This window comes from Vidua chalybeata, chromosome 15 (assembly GCF_026979565.1).
Source record: "Vidua chalybeata isolate OUT-0048 chromosome 15, bVidCha1 merged haplotype, whole genome shotgun sequence".
NCBI lineage: Eukaryota > Metazoa > Chordata > Aves > Passeriformes > Viduidae > Vidua > Vidua chalybeata.
Window position 1 is genome coordinate 7,415,649 of NC_071544.1, and position 26,772 is coordinate 7,442,420.

The window sequence follows — 26,772 nt, forward strand, 5'->3', positions numbered from 1 at the left end:
TTTTTTCCCATGCTGCAAAGCAAATTTGGATGCTTAGATAAGTAGAAGCACATACAAGAAATAAAAATAAACCATTTCAAAAAAGTAAAGAATTGATCATGGAAGAGAAAACAGGAGACAGCCAGTCAAAGTCTTCTGTTACAATCAAGCATTGTCATTTCTAAATCAGTAGCATTTGATGAAAAGAAAAAAAAATACATCTATTAACTCACATCCTCTCCCTGTTTAAATTGTTGTTATTTAAGTGGGTTAAGACACAGATGTAAAAGAAAAAAATGAATATATATAAATCATAATTCAAGGAAAATACTAATGCACATAATAATACCACCACCCCTTATTTCTGAATTCCATTAGATTTGGAATAAAGTCACAACAGCATAAGAAGGACAAGAGAAAAAATTCCTGCATGGTGAAGAGAAGTACTAGAAAACGTGCAGATTCCCTGACACAACAGTATTTAAAAGTCATTCGAAATTTCTCATCGCTTTAGCATAAATATAACTCAAAATTATTTCAAAGACTTGATATTCATTATGTTGCATTTACAGAATGTAAACCCATCAAAGCTGACAGAACTATCCTGGTTCAGAACTGGAGGAATTGAGGAAGAAGTTGACATTTTGATTCAATCTTTAATGTGCAAATTACCTTTCACGTATACAAAGCGTACTGGCACAGGCAGAAGACAAACATGTAATAAATCAGCTTACATTTTTTTTCGGCTCTTACTCACAGTGGAATCCCCAAAATTCATTTTATTTTATCTTTTTCCCACTCTTCAGCTTTTTCTCTTCCATTTTCCTTCCTCCTCTTCAATCAGCACAGGTTTGCATTTCTCGCTTTCTATTCTGTATCACTCCACTTTGTTGTCTACAATGGAAAGGCAGACAGACAGACAGGCAGCAGGGACAGAGACTCTGCCAGCCCAAGGTAACCTCCTCGGACTCCCACACTCTGCAGGATCTGATTCTCTCTCAAAAACATTTTAACTTTATAAAGGGAAGGGAATCAAAACTCATTTGCATATGGGTTCATTCCATCTCTTCAGCTCACATGTTTATAGCTCTGGAAAGTCCCTTTCTGATTCCCTGGCTGATAAGGAGTCAGGAAGGTAACACAGCACAGGAGAGGTGAGAACTGTTTTGCTGACCTTGCAAGAGGGGTACACTGAAGCACTCCATTCACCTTGCTTGGAGGGCTCAGCTGGCAGGTTTGGGTGCTGTTTATCCTTTAGATCTCAAGGCTCAGACCATGCATGCAGAGTTGAAGACTCAAGTCAGAGAAACCCCCACTCTTGCGCAGGAGGAAGCTCTGGTCAGGCGCTCGATACTTCAGCTTCCTGTCTGTACACTAAGTGGTCTCATCTGGGGAAATCCTGAAAACATTATCAGATGCCTGATAAGCTCTTTAGCTTTCAAGTACATAGTGATTCAGTTTCGGTCAAAATCTCATTTGAATACAGTTTTAAAGTCTAAATAAAAAGTGAGACCATAAAGGAGAAGACATTACACTTGCAGCCCAACATCTGTGCATCCAAAAAAATGTGGCCGATGTCTGATATCAGCATAAACAAATCTACTTCTGCATATCTGCACCAAGATGGTCAGAGCATGTGTTCAGCTTATTAAAAAGGAGGGGAATTAGACGTCTGGTTAATTAACACTTTTATTTATCCACAAACACAGCAGAAGCAGTAGCACGGATTGCTTACTCCATTCCAACGTTGTTCACCATTGACATGAAGCAGATTGTTTCTGAGAGAAAAAGTCTGCTTAAAACTCCGATGCCCACTCCTCCCATGGGCTTTTCTGGCAAAGCTGGCAAGTGACAAGACTTGTTTTGTTCCATGTAGACTCCTATTTACCAGGCATTGGACAGATTTTTCCAAACCCCATTCACAGACTCAGAACAGGTTGACAGCATTTAACCCTGTGGATTTAGTCCTGAAAGAGTAAACCTCCACCACCTCCAACATTTTCCAGTTCAGATGGGTATTTGCTGAGGATTCATCCACAGGAAATCACACCCTCTCCACTGGTTGTCTTCATCCCAGTCAGGCCAGGGGACTTATCTAGGATACATTCCAGGAGGTTCTCCTTCACACAGAACTTCTGAAGACAAAGAAATGCACTCCATCTATGAGTCTGGAAGCAACTAGGAGCATTTTCCCACGTATTGCATGTCTGCAAGCAGAGAGAGCACACTCCCAGCACAGAAAACCTGTATCAAACACTCTCCATGATGTTTTCTGCTGCACTCGCCCCAAGGGTTACCACAAAAGCATGCACATGTATCAGCTAGCTTGGAGGAAAAGAAAATTTGAAAGATATTTACTGTTAATTAACCACATTCCTCTGAGTGAGTACAGAAGTTCAGGCTGTCCATACTCAGGGCAGAAATATGCACCATCTTTCGTTTCATCCCAAGATCTAGTTTACAGATCTTCAACTAGGCTAATACACAGATTACAATTCACTAGAGCAGAGGTTTCAGACACAAAACTACTCACCATTTTAATATCCACATCAAAATATATAACAACAGATCTCAAAAGTATGTGAAATTGGGATTTTGCTTTTCAGAAGCATGAGAGCATCTGATGGGCTAAAAAAATACCTGAGCTCTCAGATGCTGCCCTGGGTCACATCTGTGCACAGAGAAGCCAAGGCTCTAGTACGACTTATCAATAGGGATGCTTAAATGAATTTGAATGAGTCATTGCACAGGAAGAGAGAACAGTGAAATCTCAGGCTGGGATTCGGCTGTGTTTGCAGTGCTCACTTGTACAACTTTCAAAATGCCTCCTCACTCCAGTCTCTGATTTAAAAACTTCTTTGTAAAAGACACTGAACTAAATTAATATATTCCCTGCTGAGCAGAACATCCTTGCTGGTTTTTTAAGTAAAGATAATTCAGGTTTCCTGTGTCCCAGAAGGTAGGTGTCATTGTGTGCATGTGTCACAGCTGGATAACCTCAAGCAGAGAGCAGCTGATCAGAACTCAAGTCCCTTGGTGAGAGCAGCACTTTCCTCAGCCCTTGGCACATCTTCCAAGCAAAAGCAGGAAAGTGAACAGTAAAGCCAAAACATTTACAGAGGCCTTTAGAGGGCAAGGATGACACAACAGGCTCTTCATTTTGCTTGTGAAACAAATGCAGGGACCAACAGAGGGGCAAAGAAAAGAAAGTTCCTACAGAGTGGAAGAGACTGGCAGCATGTTGTGCGCTGCTCCTGACAGCTGACATCAGTCAGGACATATATTATCATCTTAGCATCTCATCTGGAAAGTTTTGAAATTAATTTCTTTTTTGACAGGAAGTCTAGATCTTAGCCTAATTGAGTGGCTGGAATCTCTTGAGGCAATATTGTGTTAAGTCAAACAAGAAAGCCCTGAGTGCAGTACTCTCAGAAGCACACACGTGGTGATGCAGTGCATTTTAAGGGCACTAAATCACAGCCCAGGTGCCAGAGCACATGATAGTTCCAGCTTCTCTGCTCTCTTTACTGCTGTTCACTGTACTCCTTATCAACAGAAGAAGCAGCCTTCCTTCTTTCACCGAGGGAGAAGGCCCTCTGAGAAGGGAGGATCTCTCCCAAGGTAGTTAAAATCTTTACAGAAGAATAAAACATGCAGGCATCACAGATAAATCATGTCCTGTATATAAAATATCTTCCACAAAAATACAGCCTTCAGAAAGCAGAGTAGACATACAGTCATTTCATGCATGATTTCATAAATCTTTAATCCCTGGTTAAAGTATTTCTTTGTGACAGGCAGTGAGGTATGAGTTATGAATTCCAACAGGAGCTGGAGCTTAGTCCCATTGAAAACTACAGCAAAATCCTCATTACTTTTAAAGAAACTGGATTTTTTTCTTCAATACTCTTAAAAGCAAACTTCCACTTTGTTTCCCATGAGAGGTTAGTTCTTTTGCTATACAGAGCCTTATACACATACATATATTATTCTTTACTTTTGTGCATCTACTTGTCTGGTTTCTTTAAGCTGAATTGACTTACAAATTTTATGAGCTCTCCCTCTGATTCCTGTCTCATTGCTTTAATACCCAATACATTGAAAAGAGCTTGAGCTGACAGCAAAACTGAGGAAATGCTTTATAAATCATGCACCTTTCACAGAGCACTTGGCACATTTACAAAGGCTATGGTCATATCACAAGCCAGGTAGGATTTGATTAGCCATTTCACCACCCACTGTGACAGGCATATAAATTAGGACACTGTGCTCCTACCTCTTATGCAAGCATTGAAGATCTGTCAGACATGCCTGGGTAGCAGAGAGGAGAGGGGATGGTAGAAATTGCTCTTCTGTGTGCTTCTGATGACCTGTGCAGCCTCCAGAAGCCAGAGCTCTGCTCATGGACAGGGCTCACAAAAGAGGGAGGAACATGCCAAGGCAGGAGAGCTGCAGCACCCTCCATGAAATGTTTTTCTAAACTGGGAAACGTTCCCAGTAGGAAATGCCTGCAGAGATTCATACAGAGGCATTAACCTTCCCCCTAGAGCCTGTTTGTGTACGTGAGTGCATGTACATGCACATATTTCTTATCCCAAAAGAAGATTTTTGCTCCACAGTTGCACAGAGGGCTGGGGTGTTGCCAGAACAGCCCACAGCCCCTGCAGCATTGCTCTGTGTCCCTCATGACAGCCAGATTGCTTGTCCTAGTCCCTTAAAACCTGCCAGAGTTGCTCTACTCAGGTTTGTCATTCTCTTCATTATTTTCCTGTGACTGGCTTTAACAGCTGTGAAAACAAGACTCTGAGAGTCTGTGCAACACAGTCAGACCCCACACAAACCACAGCACACCCACAGATCTGCTCCCACACCTGCATCCTGGCCCCCATCTCCTCTCATGCTTCCCTCCCTGGGACAAGTCCTCAGGTTGCCTGCACCCTGCCCTTGAGACAAACAATGCTCCCTGAGATGAATGCAGCATTTCAACAGGTAAAAATATTCCCCTGACAGCCAGCTCAAGCGAAAAGAAAGCGATGCAAAGTAGCACCAGGCAGCCCAGTACAATTTCTCTCACAAGCTTCATAAAAGGCTTCACAAACGGCTTCACTTTGCAGTCAGAAGTTAGAAAACAGGAAGGTTTCAAATGAGTTACTAAGGCAGGAAGTGAGTCAGCCCTGAGCAAGAGGGACAGCACACAGCAACCCCTTCCACCACAGACAGCCAGGCACAGACAGGGAGCCAGGCACCCAGACCCAGAGTGAGCTGAGAGCAGAGCACATCAGCAGGGCAGGAACAGAGAGAAGAGACTCCTCTTCTCCAGCCACAGCCCAAAGGAGGGAAGATTTTATCCATCCACAGGACTGTCTGCTAACCAGTCTTCCTCCTCCTTGCAGCCCTAACCACCAAGCTGCCAGCCCATCCCCTCCCATCCCTGCCCAGGCACACCAAGGCCTCCTGTGCAGCTCTGCTCAGGAGCAGCTGAAAGGAGTCCTCCAGAACAGCTCAGCTGAGAGTGGGACTGCAAGTCCCCTCGAGCATCAGAAATCTGAATCCTGGCCTCTCACACACTCATTTAGGTACTTTCTGTTGGAAATAGAAACACCAACACTTCCTCCTCAGCTGCCATCCCACTCTGCCCACGTTTCACATGAGACAAAATTTCTCTGGAAACGGTCCCGTGAGCCTCCACAGGATAAGGAGGCCAAGGAACATCTTAGCTTAGGTGTAGAGAGGACTCTAGCTACTTGCCTAGAAACAGATGTTCATCAGAGAATTCATCTGCAGCAAACAGAAGAGCCATAAGCCACCACTGCCACCCCAGCTCGGCAGCATACTATAGCAGGAGTTCTAAGGATCTGCATTTTGGGGATAGGTACAAAAGAGGCCCCAGTCCTTTTTTAGGTGTACTTCCAGGCACAAAAATTGCATCTAAAAATAGACCCTAGGTAGAGAAGTCACACAGGCAGAGTTAAAAATGGAACTCTATATACTGGACAGCATTCCCCATCACATAAAAATGTTGCACTCCTGGATGCAGTGCCAAGAACAACATTTGGGCCTTAAGCCTGGACAGTCACACAAGCACTGAAACCCTACATGGATAACAAATCCCCACCAACTTTTGCAGATGCCTAAACTGTGTAGAATACTTAAAGAATTAGCTGTTCCACAGGTGATGCACCTGGTACCTATGTGTTGTCCTCTGTTTCAAACCTGTTGTTGAAGATATTAGGACAAATGATGTTTTGCTCTCTGTATTAATCAGAAAACTAGGATGTTAATTCTAATTGAAAAAAAAAATCTTGAAAAGGACAGACAGAATTGGCTGGGTTCCAGCACTAGAAAAGACCCTTGCCTACAGAAGATAATAATCTCCTGTAAAGCATCAAATCACTGTAGCAAAAGACTTAAGAATCACAGCATGGTCACACACACCACGTGGGGGAACCAAGACACAACTGAAGAATAACATGAGCTTCCTCAAAGCAACTAGATCTCAATGCAAAGCATTTCCAGATCCTTCCTAGTTTCAAAAGAAACTCAGACTAAAGCATGGGAAGCTATGCACAGAAGAAAGCACTTCAGAAGAAGGTTTTTAATCCTTGAAAGAAGCTGTTGAGAACTTGTTATCTGAACAAAAAAAAAAAGGCTGGAACAAGACTGGGTAGAAGGTAAAAAGCAAAATCCAGAACCTAGTTGCAACTTGCAAATTTTGAATATCTTCCAGTGCAATAAACATTCTTAGAAAAGTGCTGTGCTGTTGGAATAAATTTTTCCACAGGAATGCTCCCATTCTCATTTTCATTTTGGCTTTTTTCTCTCACACATGCTTTGAGAGGTCAGCACACTCCTGGAACTAGGAGGCGCTGCATTTACAAAATGAAGTTTTGTAAACTACTTTACATAGCAAAAGTTTTTTAAGTCAGCTTTGGAATTAGAAGTCTTGGTTTCATAGTAAGGGGAGTCTTTAACTGACAATTTTAAATACCTTAAAAAAACGTATAAGCTCCTTCACAAAATCCAGGAGAAGAAACATAATAGGCTCTACTCCCAGCAAAGGAGCACACAGCTGCTAAAAACAGCTCTCAAAGGTTGTGTATTATTTAAGAAGGAATATGATGGACAAGGACTATACAACACCTAAACAGCCTCAGGAAGAAAACAGTACAAAACTTTCAAGCTGAGAAGAAGTTCAGAGAAAAGAGCTGTTTGCTACTGGATATGTTTAGGTGAACAGAACTTGATACATTCCCTGAAAATAAGCAGAATCTATCAGAGCTTATTTCTGCTGCCTGGACTTTCTATAAGGTACAGAAACCCAATTGTGGTTAATTGTATTTTTAAAAGGAGGTTGCTGTCATGCTGAATGAAGTGCAAATCCTCTGAACTAATAAATCAGTAGCACCTTGTATTTGATTGAGAACAAGATGATAGGTTAGTTAAACATGATGTCAATTTATTGATTCTTGCAGCTGGAATGATTTTGGTCACCTGGCTTGCAGAAAACTGAAGCCAAATAATAGCTGATTCACGCTTGGTTTTCTCTGGTTTTTGTTCTCATTCCAAACTGACTCACAGAGACGTTGAAGAACCTGCACTGGAACAAGAGCCAAAGAAAACACCCCTATTTCGGAATCAGATGTTCCCAGATGGGGACATTCCGGCACAGAGTGCCTGTGCCTGCTGCAGCCTGCCCTGTGCACAGCCTGTCCCTGACAAACAGGATGGCTCAGCCGCGCACGGAGCCAGCTCTGCGTCCTTGCCCAGCACAGGGGCTCAGCGCTGCTGCTCCGGAAGGGAGACAGGCCATGGTATCCACTCACCCCACAGGCTGGCAGAACTGCGTGTTTGCCCTGCCGCTGGGATTTCCCTGTAACAGTGCCGGGAACATCCCTTGCTGCAGGGCCAGGCACACGTTTGGGCCGTGTCTCTGCGGACAGCCCAGAGTGTACCGGAGAGGAAAGGGGAAGATTTGCACTGCAGGCCCCCAGCTCAGCCCGATCCGCTGCACCGAGGGACGGCTCATCTCCTCTCCACCTTCCCCAGGTGCACATGCACACTGCAGCTAGGGAAAACACTCCGGGCAGAGTATTTCAAGAGATTTTCCTAAAACCCACTCACATCCAGCAGACGGCTATTTACAGAAGACTAATACAGCATCTTGCTTAGATGTCAGAAGAAATCTGAGCAGCAGTGAAAAGTAATAAACGCGGAAAGACCCCCTCCGTGGCTGGGCAGCCAGCGCTCACAGGGAAAGGTTGCGTTTTGAAGAAAGGCTCGGGCTTTGCCTCGCGGGAAGACAAGGCTGTGCACTCCGCATCAAGGAGGGCTCTGTGTCTCGCTGGGATCCGTGTCACACACGGATTGCTGTGGCCCCAGAAAGAGGCGGCCTGATGCTGCAGCGCCCGCGGCTACCAACCCCGGCCGGCGCCGCTGCTGCGCCCCGGCGGGCACCGCGGGGCTCCCCCGTGTCCCGGCCCCGGCGGGCACCGCGGGGCTCCCCCGTGTCCCGGCCCCGGCGGGCACCGCGGGGCTCCCCCGTGTCCCGGCCCCGGCGGGCACCGCGGGGCTCTCCCCGCAGCCGGGGCTCCCTCTCGCGGCTCCGCTCGCAGTCACGGCTGCTGCGGCCACACAACCCCGCCCGACACGGCCTCATCATCCCCCCCGCATCCCTCCCGCCACCTGCGGGTCCCAGGGCTCGGTACAGGGCGCTGCCTCCTAAAAGGGGGAAAAGGCTCCAGGAAAGGGGCAGCAGTACTGCTTAGCTACACTCACCCTGCAGAGACTTTGTGCAGCAATAAACCAGAAATAGTGTGTTCCGGGGCACATTATCCCTTTTAAGAGCTGTGAAGTTTTGTATGGAAGAAGCCATGGCTTTTGTGTGGAAGTTACAAGATTCATGGCTTTGCTAACCCTAGAGAGACCAATTGCCTCCAGGCCTCTCATTTCTGTTCTTTTTAAACAATGGAAGATAAAAAGTGCTTGGCTGACAGACTGCTCCCTGGAGTCATGGGGTAAAGGCACTCTGAATTCCTTGGTGCCCACTCGTATCCTCCATTTCCCATTAATGAGGCGATGAAGCCATCACAGCCACCTACACCGTGTGCAAGGTACCAAAGGCATGCAGCACCACAGCAGCGATTTCAGGCTGCAGGAGGAGAAGCTCTAACAAGGCTGTTACCATGGTGCCACCCACTGCCAGAACTCTGCATACGGGATGGATTATCTGCACTGAAATAACTTTACTCTGCCTGCTAAGAGATTGTTTTCATGTGCATCTCCAAATTCTCCTTACAGAAGTTCAGGTAAGGGCTTAAAGTGACTCTCACAGACAGAAGAGTTCCTTTGCAGATAACCCCCTGAAAAGGTTTCTACTCTGTGTATTTCATTACAACCCATGAGGTCTATTAAAGGCTGCCACTACACAAACACTCATTTTCATTACAGCCATGCAATTACAATCCCCAATATCTCAGATCTTTGCAGGAAGCATAAACTGATCAAGGAAGTAAACCCAAGCATTGGAAGCAGTTTTTAGTAGAGCTGTGTGTGTTACAGCAACATTAAAGCAGTTAAGGAAGTTGATTTTTTTTTTTTTAGCCACCAGTAGAAGTCAGTGCTAACACCTACCTGAAGCAATAGAAAATTCCCAGTGCTCCTGTGCCAGCACTTCATGGGCTGACACCCAGCAGGCTTGCAGCTCTGAGGCCATGAGTTTACATTTTCCAAAGACAGTACCTTCTGACTGGGAACTCCTGGAGTCACCAAGAGCAGGAAACTCCACCCACAGATAGAGTCTCACCACAGCTTTGTCCCAGAAAGTCTCAGGAATGTCCATTTCCCTTTAATCTCAGTCAGAGTGGAAAAGTAAATGAGGAAAATAAAAGCCAGCTGAAACAAGTGGAACTTTCTAATGAATGTTTATAAAATAAAGTTTTGTAAAAGCAAAAGCTTGACCTGCATTAGCTATAAATCCTAATAAGAGCAAAAAGCCTGAGATGAGGTTCAGTGTAGCAAACAATTTAATCCTACCACTACCATCTTATTTTCTACACCACAGCAGCACTCAGCCCTGTGCAGACAGGCCACCAATACTCCCAAGCCTCACTCACCCTATCTTTCTGCACACCCATTCCACCAGCCCCACAAATAACAAGTATTTAAGCTCCAAGATAAAAGTCTATCAGTACCTAAAAGTCTATCAAGTACCAAGAGGCCTGTGACTCTGAAATGATTTAATTATCACCTTTGTAAACATTATGCTTGTTCAGCTTACTACAAAGTTCTACAAACATGTGTTAATATGCACATACACACACATGTGGACATGGCACAAAAGGCTCACTTGATTGTACAAAGAGATCTAGGTTCTTGATCATACTAAACATTTCAAAGTAACAAAAAAAAAAACCTCATTTCACCCTGATAAGCCTCCATAACATATATGAAGTACTAGTGTCTCTCTCCCAGTGAGGTGTCTGTTTGTATGTACAAAAAGCTACTACCTAAATTTATGTTATACCCATACTGTGTCTCACACCACTGCTCTGGGGCCTCACATACCAGTGTGTTTTTACCTGTGTGGCTGCCTACCAAGAGGCCATGTGATGGCACTGTGTAACCACATTCAGTGCCTCAGTTACAGGCACTTTTCTCTAATAAGTAGTCTACAGCTGCCTAAGAACCCAACATACACCACCTCAGCCACAGTGAAGAGTTCAAAGGGAAAATGCCAGAAGAATACCAGCTCTAGTGCCTGCTTTACACTAGATAAACAAATTGGTTCAAACCCTTGCATGTTTAATGGATGAAGTCAGGCAGTGAGGTGAGAAGGATTTCAACCTGTCACACACACTCCAACCAGCAGGTACCAACTCCTAGATATGGGTGACAACAGTGCATCATAGCCTTGCTTAGGAGCTTATCCAGGCTCTGCTTTAGCTGCTTGTCAGATAACCTCCTCCTCAAAGCTCTATTTTGCTACCTACATCTTGGGCTTACTGAAAAAAAAGTACAATAGCACATAGGTTAAACTAGCCTTTATTGAAATATAGAACTATATTAAACTGGACATCAAAAGCAGCTTCAGCACACACATTAAACATCATAATTTGGAGGTGGCATGTCAATGATCTCATCCAGGGTAGCAAGGAAGTCAGCAGTTGATTGTAGCAAGTCTGAAAGTTAGAAATAAATCAAATCAGTTTTCCAAACCCAGAATGCACACAAACATAAGCTAGCTCCCAGCAGCTCAGCATAAACCTCTTGAATAAGCAAGGGAAATATTGCTTCATTGTATAAGCCAATGCCACCTAACTGAGCAGCTTGCAAAGCACCACAAGAGACTGCCCAATGTATTGCTTTTCACTAGGTAGAGTTAATTTTCTTCACAGTGGCTGGTATGGGCTGTGTTTTGCATTTGTACTGGAAGCAGTGTTGATAACTCAGGGATGGTTTAGTTGTGTGAGCACTGCTCACTGCACACTCAGCAGAAGAGTCAAGGCCTTTTCTGCTCCTCACCCCACCAGTGAGGAGGAGGCTGGGAGTGCTCAAGCATCTGGAAGGGAGCACAGCCATAACAGCTGACACAAACAGGCCCAGGGGATATCCCAGACCATAAGGTGCCATGCTCAGCAGACAAAGCTGGGGGGAGAAGAAAGGAGAGACATTTGGAGTTATGGCACTTGTCTTCCCAAGCTTCATCACCACTGCATGTGATGGAGCCCTGCTGTTGTGAAGATGCTGAACACCTGCTTGCTGATGGGAACTGAATTAATTCCTTGTCTTGTTCTTCTTAAATGCATGGCTTTTGCTTTAGTTATCAAAACTACTTCTATTTCAAAGCATGAGTTTTTTCACATTTTCTCTTTCTGATTTCTTTCCCATCCCACAGCAGGGGAGCAAGCAAGCTGTGTGAAGCCCTAAGTCAGCAACACCACTCTGAGACCATTGCCTCAACTGGCAGCATTGGCCAGGTACATTGAGCTTGGCTACACAGCAGAAGCTGTTTGATACTGGTGCACTGCCCTGGTAGTTCAGACAGCAACAGCAATTCACTGCTGTGGCCAACTGGCTTTTTGCCCTAACCACTGATGAGTATTGTGTGTACTGAAAATCATGCAAAGCTTCCACTTACTGGATTCCCATGAAATCTCTTCAATCTTCACTGGTGAAGAAGCCATGTTCACACATCTGTCATATGTCCTTTCAAATACCATGAGGGGAACACCACACAGGTTGATATTGCTTAGCTTGTGTTCTTCAGGAAGATCAAAACTCTCAAAGTCTGTTTAAGAAAGACTGTTAAGTGTGCAGTACCTGGGAACCACAAACTGTTCTAGACTAAATTAAATAGGAGCCAATCTAAAACAATAAAGAGTCTCCTCTTATGGGGTATTTACTTGCAGTTACATCTTTCAGTTGTCCATGAAATCCATACACCAACCCTGATGAAAACACTAGGCTGCCTAATAGAACTGCTAATGTAAAGCAGTTAGTAACTTCAGCAAGCAAAGCATGTATGTTTCACCTTTGGCACAGTGGTTTTCACACACACCCACATGAAGAGGAAAGCTTTAAGGACACACTTTGAAGGAGTGAGAAATCCAAAATGGGCTGACCTAAGAACAGCTTTAGAAGTTTCATCTTCAACTATTATATCCTAGAGCAGTAGGAATCTGTTCAGTTACAAATCTTGGCAAACTTTTCTGCATTCCTTTGAATAGCCTATTAGTTATTATCTACTAGTCACTATTTAATGAACTAAGCTAATACATGGTTATTTGGAACTTGTTTTCTGTCACCACAATAAGAGACTCAGAATAACACATCTGAGGCACTGCCATTACTGTTAGAAATACCAGCTCATTCCTGTTAAAATACTTCAGAAGCAGCAAGCACCCTTATGCTTCAGAAAGGACTCGGGAGAAATGCAGTGCTGGCTTGTGTCCCACAGTAGCTTGAAAAAATTCTTACAACACTGCCACCACTCATGAAAGCCTTATTGTTAATTTTAATAATTACATCAATAGTTCTTACCTTGAGGATCCAAAGGAAACATATTTTCTATTTCTGGCCAATCTTCTTCAGCCACTGTATGGCAGCTTTCTAATCCAGTCTTTTTGTTAGTCATAAAAAGAGGAAGTAACATTATTTGAGCTACTACAGAATATTCGTAGTGGCTTTCTTATGCTGTTCAGGTCTACAGACAAGCACACCTGTCATACTTTTCTCAGTCAGGCCTAAATTCTAATGCCTTCAACACAAATAAGATGGGCAAATGTTTCAGCTGTTTATGTAGTGCATGCAGCACTATATGTGGCTGTAAGAGATGACTGCCCTAGAACAGGTAACTCTTAAGATGTTAAGACGTTAACTCAGACTATTTTCTCTAGAACCATCTACATAGGTGCCCTGCTTTTAAGCTGGAGAGAGTTCTTTTTCTTCCTAGCAATTCTTATGAACCCATGTTTTGGATTCATGATGAAAACTGCTCTTTCAGCTATTGCCAAGCAGTGTTTGCACAGTCCAGGCCTTCTCTGCTTCTCACAACACCAGTGAGGAGGCTGGGGGTGCACAGCCAGGACAGCTGACCCCAGCTGCCCAGAGGGATATCCCATACTGCATGGCATCTCAGCAAGGAAAACTGGTGGGAAAGCAGGGCTACCAGTGCTCTGGGACTGGCAAGGCATTAGTCAACTGGTGGCAAGGAATAGGTTTTGGTTTTCTTTTAGATTTTTAATTATTAAATTGACTTAATTTCAGCCTATTGTTTTTCTCACATTCACCCTTCCAATTCTCACCCCCTATCCCATCAAAGAGGGACTAAGGGAACATCTGCATGGTGCTTAATTATGTTAGAGTTAAGCCTCAACAGCAAGTAAATTATGGATTTCCCCTCCTCCCCAGCATAAGTGCATTGTACTCACTTTGTTCACAGTGCAAGGCTGATTTTTCTGTTTCAGCTTATCCACCTTGCTTGTGACTACTTCAGTTTTATTCACATTTCCAAGTGCCTTTCTGATAGAGCAAGATGTGACTGGAGAAGTACTGATTGCTTTTTTAGGAAGTGGAGTGTTAACTTGTGTTCTTTCAGCCAAGACTTTTGCTGGAATGGGGCAGGGGGGAAGAAAAAAGCAAACATCAGCAACCATAAAGCTTGGCAAAGTAGCTGTCATGGAAATCACTGTTCACCATCTATAACTCATAAGCCACACTTATGACAAAAGTAAAGAGTTATCTTCAGTTTTATACCAACTGATGAGCTTGGAAGAATTGGTTGGGTAAGTGGATTTATGAATAGAAAACTATTACCATTCAAGGCAGTGACTAATGAACTGATTTATGCCCTTCACTTGATCCCTTACTGGCTCAGGGCAGCAAATACGCACAAGATCCTGGAGGGAGCTTCAGCTGACTCTTGGGAGCATGAAGTTCACTATTCTCCTGATCAACAAAGATCAGAGTTGCCATCTTCAGACTGATGTGACTACCCTGCAGAGGAAAAACAAAAAGCACTTTTTGTCATTTGTCTCATCACAACACATTTTTTAAGCAAGCCCCATTAAAAATAACAGAGCTATCACATACTGGTCTCTAAACAAGAGGAACAAACTCCTACTTCCCACCTTTATACAGCAGCTCAGCTAAAGACCCTCAGGTCTGAAGGCACTATTAGTGCTCATCGCTGCCATTACACAGGTGAACAAGCAACTCCTCATTAAAGAGGTCTGCAGGAAAACTCAGAGTCACAGTTAGTGAGGCTAAAGAGATCTCTAAATAATCGAGTCCAACCTAAACAGCACCATGCAACTGAGTGCCACATACAGCCTTTCCTTAAAGGCCTCCAGGGACAGAGACTCCACCACCTCCCCGGGCAGCCCTTTCTAATGTCTAACCACCCTTTCTTTCAGGAATTCTTCCTAATGGCCAGCTTAAATCCCCCCCAGCACAGTTTGATGCCATTTCTTTTTGCCCTGTTGCTGGTTGCCCGAGAGAAAACACCGATCTCCACCTGGCTACAACCGGCTTTCAGGTGATTGTAGCGAGCGATAGAGCCTCTCCTAAGCCTCCTCTTCTCCAGGCTGAGCACGGCCCTAGCAACTCCTCATCACACCTGCGCTCCAAACCCTTCACCAGCCTTACTGCCTTTCTCTGGACGGAACTCTTTTCCTTTGTACAGCCTGAAGCACAAAGCAAGATTCACAGTCCCAGACCGGCCGTACCCCCAAAGCCTCAGCTCACCTCAGAAAGCGGCAGCACAGGAGAGGCAGGAACACCCGAGGCACCCTCAGCCACCCCACAGCACCCTCCGGCCCAACGGCGCCGTCTTTTAAACCGGCCCCGAGCCGCCCATTGGCCGCTTCGACCCACGCGCGGCAGCCGATTGGCTGAGCGCGCCGCTCGCGCGCGGCCGCACGCGAGCCCCGGGGCGGGGCGGGCACGGGGAGGCGGCTCCGCCCCGGAAGTGAGCGGGGCCGCGGGGCATTGTGGGGCGGCGCTGCGGCCTGGCAGGTAAACAGGGCTGGGGGAGCGGGACCGGGACCGGGACCGGGACTCACTCGGGACCCGGGGTGTGAGAGGGCGGCTCGGAGGCTCCGAGCAAGTGCTGGCGTCCCGCGCCCGGCGCTGCTTCCCCGCTGTCGTTCTCTCGCGTCCCTTCCGGGGTGCGCGCAGGCCCAGCTCCTGCGTTAACAGTAAGGTAATTTCGTGTTTTCGGCAGTGGGGATTATTTGTCAGGTGTGTCAGGAATGCATAATACGGGGTTCGTTCATTTCACTGAGTGACACAAAATCACGTTGAAGAGCTGTGATGTCAGAGGGTATTGATGAATGAGGCTTTTTTTTTGTCTTCTATTTTTTTTTTTTTTCTGCTAAGGAAAAAAGCCAAAATGGCCTCAGGTGCGGTAGCGAACGCCCCTCCTGCAGGAGGGGCAACTGATGTGAGCCTGGAGGAACCAAAGAAAATGACAAGGGAAGATTGGAGGAAAAAGAAAGAATTAGAAGAACAGAGAAAACTGGGGAATGCACCTGCTGAAGTGGATGAAGAAGGAAAGTATGTTTTACTAAAGCTGCTGAGGAAAAATGTCTTTTCCTGTTGTGGTTACAGAACAATTTTGAGGGTAACACATGAATTCAGTGTGTGTTACTGTAGAAGTAAATAGTTGAACTTTGTATTTTAATATTCTAGTCATCAGATATTTTCTAGAAAAATGTAGGTTCAGTGTTTATTTTCTGTCAGCTGCTGACAGTTCTGCTAAAAAGTCCCATCCATGAAGCTAATAACACGTGGTATTTTAAAAGTGAGCACACTGTACCTCATCTCTTGCCTCTCCCTTGTTTTTGCAGGGCTTGTTGCTTCTGAGCAACGTTGCTATTTTTTTTGCTCAGTAACCTTACACAGGATAAGCCATTTGGTTTGAAGTCAGGAGTTGAGGTGAATTTGGTGGCAACAAAGCCACAAAGTCTGTGTTTATCAAACTGAGAATTTATTTTGTAGTGCTTCCATTATTTGTTATCACTTGAACTTTCATGTGAAGGTTGCTTGTTAGACTGAGTTGTTCTGGGTTTTTTCCCATGCCATGTGTTCATTGCACAACATCTTTTGCAGAGATATCAACCCTCATATTCCTCAGTACATCTCCTCAGTGCCATGGTACATAGATCCTTCTAAGAGACCCACACTAAAGCATCAGAGACCTCAGCCAGAGAAGCAGAAACAGTACAACTCCTCTGGAGATTGGTACAAACGAGGAGTTCAGGAGGTATGCAAAGTGCTTTTCTCACGAATACGGATTTGGGCTGATTACACGAGGAGATTTCTGGTTATGTGCTTTTGAGGGGGGCAGGGATCTCTATTCAGCAGGCAGAACGCCTGTTTGGGCTTTGGGGAGGGCACGCACTCCTGAGTGGTGTTGCACAGAGGAAGTTTTTTTGGGAAGCCTTGTGAGCCGTCAGGGCTGACGCTGTGTTTGCCCCCAGCACGCCGTGGCCACGCGGTACCGCAAAGGAGCCTGCGAGAACTGCGGGGCCCTGACGCACAAGAAGAAGGACTGCATGGAGGTAAAGCCACTCTGGGCCCTGTCTTAATGGCTTTGAAGGCCACGGGAATTTAATCTTTGTGTGAAACAGCTGGCTGTAGGTGAAATACTGGGTTAGGAAAAGCTGTTTTGAAAAACGTTACGAGTAGTGAGAGATGGCCTAGGAATTTCTAAAGAAATTACTAATGAAGGGGGAAAGTGATAGAATTCAGTGTGTCATCCATCAATTCTGTTTGTAATAAGATCTGAAACAATAGGTGAAAATGTTGTTTTCTTGTTAATTGCATTAACTCAGGTGCTGTTGTGTCTGTCTTCTGCTTCATCTCAAGTAGAAACCGCCCCCAGAAACTGTTTCAACTGCGTCCTTAATTGTAGAAAATATAAACAAGAATTTATGGAGTTTGAAGTCAGTTGTGCTACATTAAAGTGCAGAACTGCTTGCATTAATTTACAATCCACAGCCTTACAGTGCTGAATTTAGCTTGCTTTAGAGGAGCTTGATTGATAGTATTTTTAAAGGGATATGTGAGTGAGTAACCTAATGGACTGATCTAATCATCATTTTTTTTCTTGCAGAGACCCAGGAAAGTTGGAGCAAAATACACAGGCATGAATATTGCCCCAGATGAACACGTGCAGCCTCAGCTGATGTTTGATTACGACGGGAAGCGAGACCGGTGGAATGGTTATAACCCAGAGGAGCACATGAAAATTGTAGAGGAGTACTCCAAGGTTGATTTGGTACGTAGGGGCTATGATTTACTGGGGAGAGAGTTAGTGTTTGGTGTGGCTGGGCTGGGAGGAGGGACACTTGTAATGTGCTCTGCTGATATTAGAGTGGTGCTAGGAAGAAATATTTAAATAAATGCATTTTTGTGCTGCACAGGCCAAACGTACACTGAAAGCCCAGAAGCTTCAGGAGGAGTTGGCATCAGGAAAGCTGGAGCAAGTGGTAAGTCAACTTAGGTAATACATTTTTCGTTAGGCTGAATAAATATAAACCAGATTATTTCTGCTTTCTGACTCTTTTGTTGTCTATACTGGGTCTGCTATTGGGTTTTATGCCCTTCAGTAATCTAAAGGTTTTCCTAGCACACCAGCATGTTCTGTGTCACACTCAAGAACTTCAAGCATCTTCTTCAAATGAGAATTGCTTTGTGTTCCAATTACAAACAGAAATTCTGTGTGATTGTTATTGTTGCTGAAATTATTGACATGGAATTTTGGGTCAGAAGAGCTTGTTTTCCAAGTAATTATTTTTTTCATATACCAAAATGCTGTTCTCCTATTTAAAGATTGGTATGGTCTGACTAGTACTGAAGTGATGACTGTGCATTGATTTAGTAATGTTTAATATAAATTGGAATAGGAAGGTGTTTCCTTAAGAAGAAGCAAATTGGTTTAAGATAAAATCACTGCTCAGTGATTTATAAAATGAGACTGCTACTGGTCAGAAGTAGGTTTTTAAAAGCCTCCTTGCAGAGGCTGTGGTGTCCCCTTGTGGGTTGTCACTAGATGGCACAGTGAGCTCGAGCTGCCACCCAGCCCAGACTACAGTGCTTTTTACAGGCCTCTCCAATAGAAGAGATTCTTCCTCTTTTCATGCCTGTTCTATGAAGCAAACACTGTTGGCTTCTGTGTACTTACTGCATATAAAAAGGAACTGTAAGAAGAAAAGTGTGTTTGAAATTTTAGAACTGTCTCTGAGACTGATTTGCATAGTTATTGCTGGCCAGTTGCTGGTCTGTGTTCCAGGGCTCACAGCTGTTCCCATCTTTACTGCTGCAAGTATTTTTCAGTTAAAGACTAAGCAGGTTAAAAAAATAAAATCTGGCTGTGTTTGTCAAACTTGAATTCTGCCTTTCATGCTTTGTATTCCTGTAAATCCTGACTAAATTCTTGAATACATATCTCCTTCGTTCTTTTTTAAGCTTTCAGAGTTGCAACTTGGTTATATTTACATTATATGAAATGTTATAGTCTAAATCCTCAGTGTTCAAATGCATAACAAGCTCTAAATAACAGCGACAGTTTTAGAATTTGCTGTTCTTGCAAAGAGTTGGAAATTTTGTTGGAGATACAGTGAACAGTTCTCCAGCACGTGTCTGTCACAGAGACAGCTAAGAGCATTCTCCTAGAATGTTACATAGTAGTGTTTCTGCATTTGGGGCCAATGGTAAATTGTATTTTGTATCCAGCATGAAGCTCTGCTTTGATTGCCCTTTATATCCCTGCCATCTTGCTTTTCTCCACTGTCTTGTCTTCTCTGCTGATGTGCTCTTTGTTTGCTGCAGAACTCCCCAAGACACCAGTGGGGAGAAGAGGAATCAAATTCACAGACAGTAAGATGATCACCCACTGCATCACACCATGGGCAAAGAAAGAACCTGTAGTTAATGGAACAGTAAAACAAGGGTGGCACAAGGGTTTGAATGTTGTGTCCATGCCACTTCCCACCTCTTGTTTTGGGTAGAGATTGCTGGATTTCATAAAGAAGCTTTTTGTTTTAATTCCTTTGTGTTGTCAAACCTTAGAGATGTAAGCACATAACTAGATTTTAACACATGGTATATTTTGACCAAAATAACTGTTTTCTTAATATCACCATAGTTATGTTTTGATAACTATTTCCATAGAAGGAAGTGAAAATTCTTTAACAAGAGTGCTTCTGAAGTGTTGAATGTTAGATTAGCCTGAGAGCACACTTAAGCCCAGGTAAATTGTGCCACCTTGTAACTACAGGATTGCAGAATTTTAAGGAAACCACTGAAATCAGATTGTTGTACATGTCTCCAGAGTGAAGGAGCTCTTTTAGTTAGAAATTTTCCATTTCTCCTCAGGAAAGAGATCATAACAGTGAGGATGAAGATGAAGACAAGTACGCAGATGACATTGATATGCCTGGGCAGAACTTTGACTCGAAAAGACGCATCACAGTCCGAAATTTACGTATTCGGGAAGACATTGCCAAAGTGAGTAAAGAGTTCTGTACAGATCTTCTGTATTCCTGAGAGTTAATTTCAACAAATTACACCTTCAGTTATTAATGACTTTGTTTATGGGTCTAGGGGTTTGGAAGTTAAGGTCTGTTTTCAGTTCTGTTCCTGTCCATGTTATGACTTCATCAAGGTCATCCTTTTGCATAGATAGAACTTCTTAAAACATCTAAACTGGAGGATGCAAGAGTAACCTCAGTTCTTTCAAAATCTTAAATATTAAGTATCTTTTATGTTGCTTTTTCTCTCTAGTACTTGAGGAATCTAGATCCAAACTCTGCTTATTATGATCCCAAAACAAGAGCAATGAGGGAGAACCCTTATGCCAACACGGGCAAGAATCCAGATGAGTAAGTTAAAATGAGGTCATGCTTGTATATCCAACAAAACTCTTAAAAATTTTGTTAATAGTTTTATATTTTCTTTTACCTGTATGTCCTTTAGCTAATGAATTTCTAGTCAGTTACATATACACGTATTAGTAAGCCTAGAAAGAAACTCTGTTTTATTTAGGAGCACATTTTCTTTTAGTATATAAAAGTAGTATTTTTGTAATACTGACTGATCCTTAAATCTTCAGAGACATGTGGACCATGGTTTAGTGTAATTATCTGTACAAGGGCTAGGACACTGCTATATGTAGAGGTGATGCCTGTAAACAATAATTATATTTATGTAAAATATTTCAGTAACCAAATCTTAAACTTTATCCCTTGTTTCTTGGTTCCAGAGACTAGCATGGTGTGTTTGTGGTATCTAACAAAATATTTTAACTAGGGATAAGATTTCCTCCTGTATTAATGGATTCTGCATAGAAAAGGTGTGAAAGTTTTGCATTGTCTAGATAGCTTAATTAAAGCTGCCATAGGCTGGCTTTTGGCTGCACACTTGGCTGCCTCCCTTAAACCCCAAGTCGGACACTTGACCTGTGTTGTGCTGGGAACATACAGAGCAAACAGGCTGTGAGTAAAACGTGTTCAGAGAGCAGTAATTGGGTGAGCTCGCTGCCTAAAATAGAATGGCAGTTCCTAAATGATAGCAAATATTGCTTTTTCCACCTCTCCTTGCCCCCAGCTAGAGTAATGCCAATCAATTGTTTTTTTTAGATGCAGATGCTTTTGCTTCTCTATCAAGTCATAATTTGAACTTTGTTGAAATTCTGCCACAGATAAATTTCTGTCACAGCTTTGCAGACTGTAAATTTTTCAGAGTGGCTTTGGGAAGATGAAAGATTGGGGAATTGGATTGGTAGCATTTTTTGATTCTCAGTGTGTGTTTCCTGTGCTGACTGTGCATCTCTTCAAGGGCTGTGCACAAGTCTCTCACTTTACTGAGAGCAGTAAAGGAATCCCAGGCTTTCTTTAACTCAGCCAAATATGCTGGGTCTGGACTGAAGAGTCAGAAATCCAGAAGTGAGAATCACTGTGCTGGAATATCACAGACAGTTTATGCATATTTATTGTGTAACTAGGTCCAAGTTTAACTTCTGGTGCTTGGCATCTCAGACAGAACTTCAGGGCTGTGCCATGTGTCCCTTGAACGCAGACATGACGGTTTTTGAGTGGCTGCCTAATGCTTTCATGGCTTTGCAGGGAGCATAGGTTTTTGTTTCATATATCGAGTTGAATGCGCCTTCTCCTTCTGTTCTTAACTCCTAGTGCACAAGAGAATTTTTACTTGCCTGTTGCACTTTTATGTTTGTATTTGAGAGGCAATCACATTACAAATGCTAAGAATTGTGTTCTTTTCTGCAGAGTTGGTTATGCAGGTGACAACTTCGTTCGCTACACAGGCGATACCATTTCAATGGCGCAGACTCAGCGTAAGTGGGCTTTGGGTTTGGGGTTTTTTGAAGGAAATTGACTTAAAATACTTAACAAAGCTGCTTTCTTGCAAAAGAGAAATTAATAAATCTTTATAGATGGAGGCCTTCTTTCAAATTGCTTCAGAATTAAAGAATGTAATTTGAATGTGTGTGCCAGTTCTGGAGTAAGTATTGAATGGAACCTCTTGTGTACACAGTGTTTGCCTGGGAGGCCTATGACAAAGGCTCTGAAGTTCATCTTCAAGCGGACCCTACAAAATTAGAACTCCTTTATAAGTCTTTCAAAGTGAAAAAGGAATATTTCAAGGCACAGCAGAAAGAAAGCATCCTAGAGAAGGTAATAGGCATTTGGGTTTATTTAATAGGAATTCTGTTGAGTTTGAAGTTTGGGTTTTGGGGAACAAGTAAGATTACTAATTCTATATGAGAGGGCATCAGCTGTTCTTAGCAGCTTAGACTTAAAATATTCTTATATTTATACACACTAGCTCATCAGTTGATGAATTTTATTTAGTATAGGGACCTTTGATGGTCTTCTGGTATTTATATTATTAGGAGCTCTTCCCTAAACTGTCAGAATTTTTCCACTGAAGAAATCTGAATTTCTTATCGACTCAAATTTTGGGTACAGTCTTTTAGATAAATACTTACTTACTTATTTTGCAACTTGATTCTTAGACAACTGAAAAAGAACTAAATAATCCATTTTGGTTCTAACTGTGTCAGCATTCAAGTTTGGAGGAGGACAGAAAATACTGCTCTGGTTCTACTCAGGCTGGTACTTTGGCTTGATCTCTGAAGAGTGCTTTGAGTGAGGAGTATCACTGTTGTCATTCTCCTAACATAAAACAAACAAACACAACAAAAAACCATATGCACACCAAAACCCCCACAAAACTACACCAAAAGACAGCACAGTGGCCATAGGAGATTATGTATTTCTGTCTTAACTGTTCTCTAAAGATTAAACTGTCTCTGTACACTTTTGTGCCTTCTTGACAAGGTACCAAATGTGCTGTTTTTGAAATGTTTGCTTAACTATATAAAAGGTGGTTTTTTTCCAAAACTACTATATGTCATTTCTATTTGCATTTAGTATGGAGGACAAGAACATTTAGATGCCCCCCCAGCTGAACTGCTGTTAGCTCAAACAGAAGATTATGTGGAGTATTCTAGGCATGGAACAGTCATCAAAGGACAGGAGAAAGCTATTGCTTGTTCTAAGTATGAAGAGGATGTGAAGATCAACAATCATACAGTAAGTCCTAGGCTATGTTAAAATTTTTTTAAATTAAATACCATCCCATTGGAGGTGTATTAGGATGCAGTGCAGTATAATTAATACACCAAATACATTTCTTCTGTCTCAATGTGACACTCTCCCTTTTCTGTTAAGGAGAAACTTCAAATTGTCATAGTTGTGATGTGAATTTGAGGAATTGCCATGGCAATCTTAAACTAAAGGAGAAGTTAATCTATTTGCCTTCCACTTTGAATATAAGCTGACCACATCCTGTTGTGATTTTCTTTTTTTGACAGTGTACCTGTAAGGTTCATGTAAAATAGCAGAAGTATTTCTTTTAGCTTCCTTTTGGACTGTTTGAGTAATTTACTTACCAGGATTTCAGGAGCAAATTTTAGCCTGCCTCTTACAGGAGTAACTGTGTGGTGTGTTCTCTTGCAGTGCATTTGGGGCTCATACTGGAAAGAAGGAAAGTGGGGTTACAAGTGCTGTCACTCCTTTGTCAAGTACTCCTACTGTACAGGAGAAGCTGGGAAAGAAATTGCTGTAAGTATTCTCTTGTTTATTCATGTGGAAAGAGCTAAAAAGCATTCATATTCTTACTTAAGGTTTAGACTCTCTAGCTTTTTGAGGGAGGTTGGTTTTTTAGTGATTTGTGGGAATTTTTTTTTTTTTTTTTTTTTTTTTTTTTTTTTTGTCCTTCCCCTTTCAGATGTGGTCAGTAACAGGGTACCCTTGTTCTTGTCTGTTGATAGAATACAGAGGCAAGTTTAATGGAGGAGCAGCCTGAGGAGGAAGAACACATGACAAAACCCAAAACACTGATGGAGGTAGGATGCTTCCCTTTCTCAGGAAGACAGATACTTCTCAGCATTTTATCTACAAAATACTGTAGAATCATTATAAGCCTGAAAATTACTAGACTGCATTATTAGAGCATTAACATCTCCATTGTAAACTATTGTTTACATTGTAAACAATGCTCTCAAATAGCATTAATAGAGGTTTGCATTTAGTGCTTTGGGAATTATTAATGTTGAATCTTAACACTACCTTGTTTCCCACCTTACAGATCCACCAAGAGAAACAGAAAGAGAAGAAAAAGAAGAAGCACAAGAAGAGCTCAAATTCTGATAGTGAGGGTGAAGAGAAAAAGAAGCAAGAAAAACTAAAAAAGGTGCACTACAATCTTCAGTGGCTTTGTGGCAAAAGGAGCATGACATATTTTACAGCATCACTTTTATGAAGCCTAACATGTAGTTCTTGGTGATATATCATGGGGTGGTTTGATGCTAATTTTGAGCTAAATTAAATTAAAAATGCTGTTAAATGTTCTAAACTCCATCTCCTATTCCTCAAGGAAATAAATATTCAAGGCAAACCTTCAATAAATATTTAGTTTTGAAGACTTAATTTAGATGACTTAGAACATTTCATGTCTAGACACTTATTACACCTGTAGGTCTCTAAAAGACATTGCAGAACACAATGATTTGTGTATTGAAGAAAGATGGAGAGATCAAAGCAGTGTTAAATCTTAACTTAGCACTTTGTATCCCAGGCTTGGCCCAGTCTCTCAGCTGATGTAATGAATCCATGCCCCAAGCCATCCACTGCTGAGCAGCAGTGTGCTCCCGTGGCCACAGCAGCCTGCCTCGGGCTGCTCTGAGAGGAAACCTGTTGAAACTGTGCTTAATTAAAGCAGGCTACAAATGCAACTTCTTTTTCAGTAGCAACAGTAGTAGTTTGAGGAATGAGACAGCACACAGCATTTAAGAATTGAAACCCCAAACATATAACAAAAAATAACAAACAATTCATTTGTGCTTGCTAGATCATGATCATATTTTAGGTAAATCCTGTGAGTTTCTTACTTGATTTTGGCATTTGGAAAGAGATTATGGTGTCTTGTTTACTAAATAGCATTTTACCATCATTTTATGTTAAACACTAAAAAATGAGCATTAAGTGAAATGTGCTGTGGATGGGCCAGACAGATGTGAATTGCTTATTCCACCCTTGTGCTTGCTCCTTGTCAATCATACAAGAATCTAAGACAAACCTTCATTGTCAGGGTTTTTTTGTCTAAGTTTCACTGTAGAATTTTTGATTGCCTTTGCTCTCATTTCAGGCTCTAAATGCTGAAGAGGCTCGGCTTCTCCACATCAAAGAAATCATGCAGTTAGATGAGAGGAAGAGACCATACAACAGCCAGTATGAAGCCAGGGAGCCAACAGAAGAGGAGATGGAGGCCTACAGAATGAAAAGACAGAGGCCTGATGACCCCATGGCCTCTTTTCTTGGGCAGTAGTCACAGGGGGCATCATTCCAGAACACAAGGCTTTTTCCACACTTGTTTACAACTCTCGTAGACACTTGATTCCCTTGCACATGTCTGAAATGGCAGAAACCTTTCTGTGCTCTGAAGAAATTTGTGAAAGCTTCTTTCAGCAGACATGAGCAGTCTAGTACTTACTGGAGTTTTGTAAATGTGTGTGTACGTATACAAATGCAGGCACATACATACACACATATATGTAACATATGTATAGATAAAATGCATACATCTACTCTGTAAGTTCTTGAAAGAGATCTGGCTGAAATCCTAGGTTTATTTGGCCAACTAGTATGTATATTTATATTTGGCCAACTAATGCATAAAGTTGTGATGCAGTAAAACTAACTAGTCGGAAGAAATGGTCAGCAGGTGTCAATATAGAACAAAAACTGTTGACAGAAAATTGGCACAACTACTACTAGAGCTTCTTATTTGTAAAGCCTGTATCATGACTGTAAAAGAATACATAGTTTCTTGATCACTTTGCAGTAAGTACTTTGGAAATGTATAAGTTAATTCATAAAGATCTTAAGTGCTGTCTAGCCTTTTAAATGAAAGGGTTAGGAGAAGCTGACTGTAGAGATTTTAAATTCCAGTTGTTTCTTCAGATGTATTTCCACAGAAATTTCAATTGCAAATATCTGGGTTCTTTGGTTTCCTTTTGATAACAGTATCCTGTTACATGGTGTGACACCAAGTGTTAGGTTCTAATCCTGTGTGAGAACGTGAAGCAGCATCTGCTTTAGTTTGGCAATGTTAGTCCTTAAACTGGGAGTTTTCTCCTTTTAACTAATTAAAAGTTGAACTGGGTGAAAAACTGCACAGCATGACTTTAGAGTTGGAAGGCTTGGGAATTACTTCTATTGAGACTTAAAACTGTATTTCCAAGGAAAAACTGCTCTTTTTCACAAATAATTACATACAGAAAACATAGTGTGAGTGTCCTGTGTGTGATTTCACAGACACTGAGGATTGAATGTTTTGATTTGGCACATGTAGCTAATGCTGGCAATTCTGCACTGGTCTGCAATGTAGTTCTGTATTAATATGATATGTAACATTCTCATTGGTGTTCAAAACGTTAAGTATTTACTGTGTGTCAGATCCTCTGCCACACAGTAAAAGCAAACTGAATTAGCTGATTTGAGCTGAGGTGCTCTTCTCAGGGCTGTAGCACCTGAGGTTGTGCCAGCATGCCCTGTAACTGCTGTTGGTTTGGTCAGTGCCAAGTTCAGTTTGAAGGAAGAGGAGCTGTCAGGAGGGTTCCTTGAGCTGTTTACATACCTTTCTCAAAGCTGCAGTTTAGTCTAAAAAAAAGTTAAATCTGAAAGACTTAATTCTTTATAAAGGAGG

General features: G+C 42.5%; 2 protein-coding genes and 1 long non-coding RNA gene across 5 annotated transcripts; 1 reads left to right on the forward strand and 2 right to left on the reverse strand.

The window, feature by feature from the left end:
- Positions 1-216: 216 nt before the first annotated feature.
- Positions 217-4,344, reverse strand: LOC128795689 (uncharacterized). Its single transcript, XR_008433606.1, has 3 exons — positions 4,256-4,344; positions 1,154-1,378; positions 217-873 (listed from the first exon to the last, which is right to left on the reverse strand). It is a non-coding gene; the product is annotated as an uncharacterized LOC128795689 (long non-coding RNA).
- A 6,659-nt stretch (positions 4,345-11,003) lies between these two features.
- Positions 11,004-15,331, reverse strand: PTTG1 (PTTG1 regulator of sister chromatid separation, securin). The gene is made up of 6 exons (XM_053956408.1): positions 15,223-15,331; positions 14,370-14,472; positions 13,908-14,086; positions 13,018-13,096; positions 12,116-12,265; positions 11,004-11,156 (listed from the first exon to the last, which is right to left on the reverse strand). The coding sequence occupies exons 2-6, from the start codon at positions 14,449-14,451 to the stop codon at positions 11,077-11,079; spliced, it is 570 nt and encodes a 189-aa protein (XP_053812383.1). The 5' UTR covers positions 14,452-14,472; positions 15,223-15,331; the 3' UTR covers positions 11,004-11,076.
- A 96-nt stretch (positions 15,332-15,427) lies between these two features.
- SLU7 (SLU7 homolog, splicing factor) lies at positions 15,428-26,352 on the forward strand. Of its 3 annotated transcripts, none has more exons than XM_053956410.1 (16): positions 15,428-15,492; positions 15,856-16,032; positions 16,588-16,741; positions 16,959-17,039; positions 17,594-17,758; positions 17,904-17,969; positions 19,312-19,359; positions 19,858-19,989; positions 20,266-20,363; positions 21,768-21,835; positions 22,036-22,175; positions 22,935-23,096; positions 23,523-23,627; positions 23,837-23,911; positions 24,154-24,258; positions 25,213-26,352. In XM_053956410.1, the coding sequence occupies exons 2-16, from the start codon at positions 15,869-15,871 to the stop codon at positions 25,390-25,392; spliced, it is 1,743 nt and encodes a 580-aa protein (XP_053812385.1). In that variant the 5' UTR covers positions 15,428-15,492; positions 15,856-15,868; the 3' UTR covers positions 25,393-26,352. The 3 variants fall into 3 exon arrangements, with proteins under 3 accessions (XP_053812385.1, XP_053812384.1, XP_053812386.1); XM_053956409.1 differs by lacking the exon at positions 15,428-15,492 and adding an exon at positions 15,535-15,679; XM_053956411.1 differs by lacking the exons at positions 15,428-15,492; positions 19,312-19,359 and adding an exon at positions 15,535-15,679.
- Positions 26,353-26,772: the final 420 nt, after the last annotated feature.

Bases quoted from the DNA above. Each gene is read 5' to 3' on its own strand.
- PTTG1 (XM_053956408.1), bottom strand. From the start codon at position 14,451: ATGGCAACTCTGATCTTTGTTGATCAGGAGAATAGTGAACTTCATGCT. The intron at 13,097-13,907 runs GTGAGTACAATG...ACTAACAAAAAG, and splicing joins AGCCTTGCACTGTGAACAAA to ACTGGATTAGAAAGCTGCCA. The intron at 11,157-12,115 runs GTAAGTGGAAGC...TCTAACTTTCAG, and splicing joins AGAGATTTCATGGGAATCCA to ACTTGCTACAATCAACTGCT.
- SLU7 (XM_053956410.1), top strand. From the start codon at position 15,869: ATGGCCTCAGGTGCGGTAGCGAACGCCCCTCCTGCAGGAGGGGCAACT. The intron at 20,364-21,767 runs GTAAGTTAAAAT...TCTTTTCTGCAG, and splicing joins ACGGGCAAGAATCCAGATGA to AGTTGGTTATGCAGGTGACA. The intron at 23,097-23,522 runs GTAAGTCCTAGG...GTTCTCTTGCAG, and splicing joins TGAAGATCAACAATCATACA to TGCATTTGGGGCTCATACTG.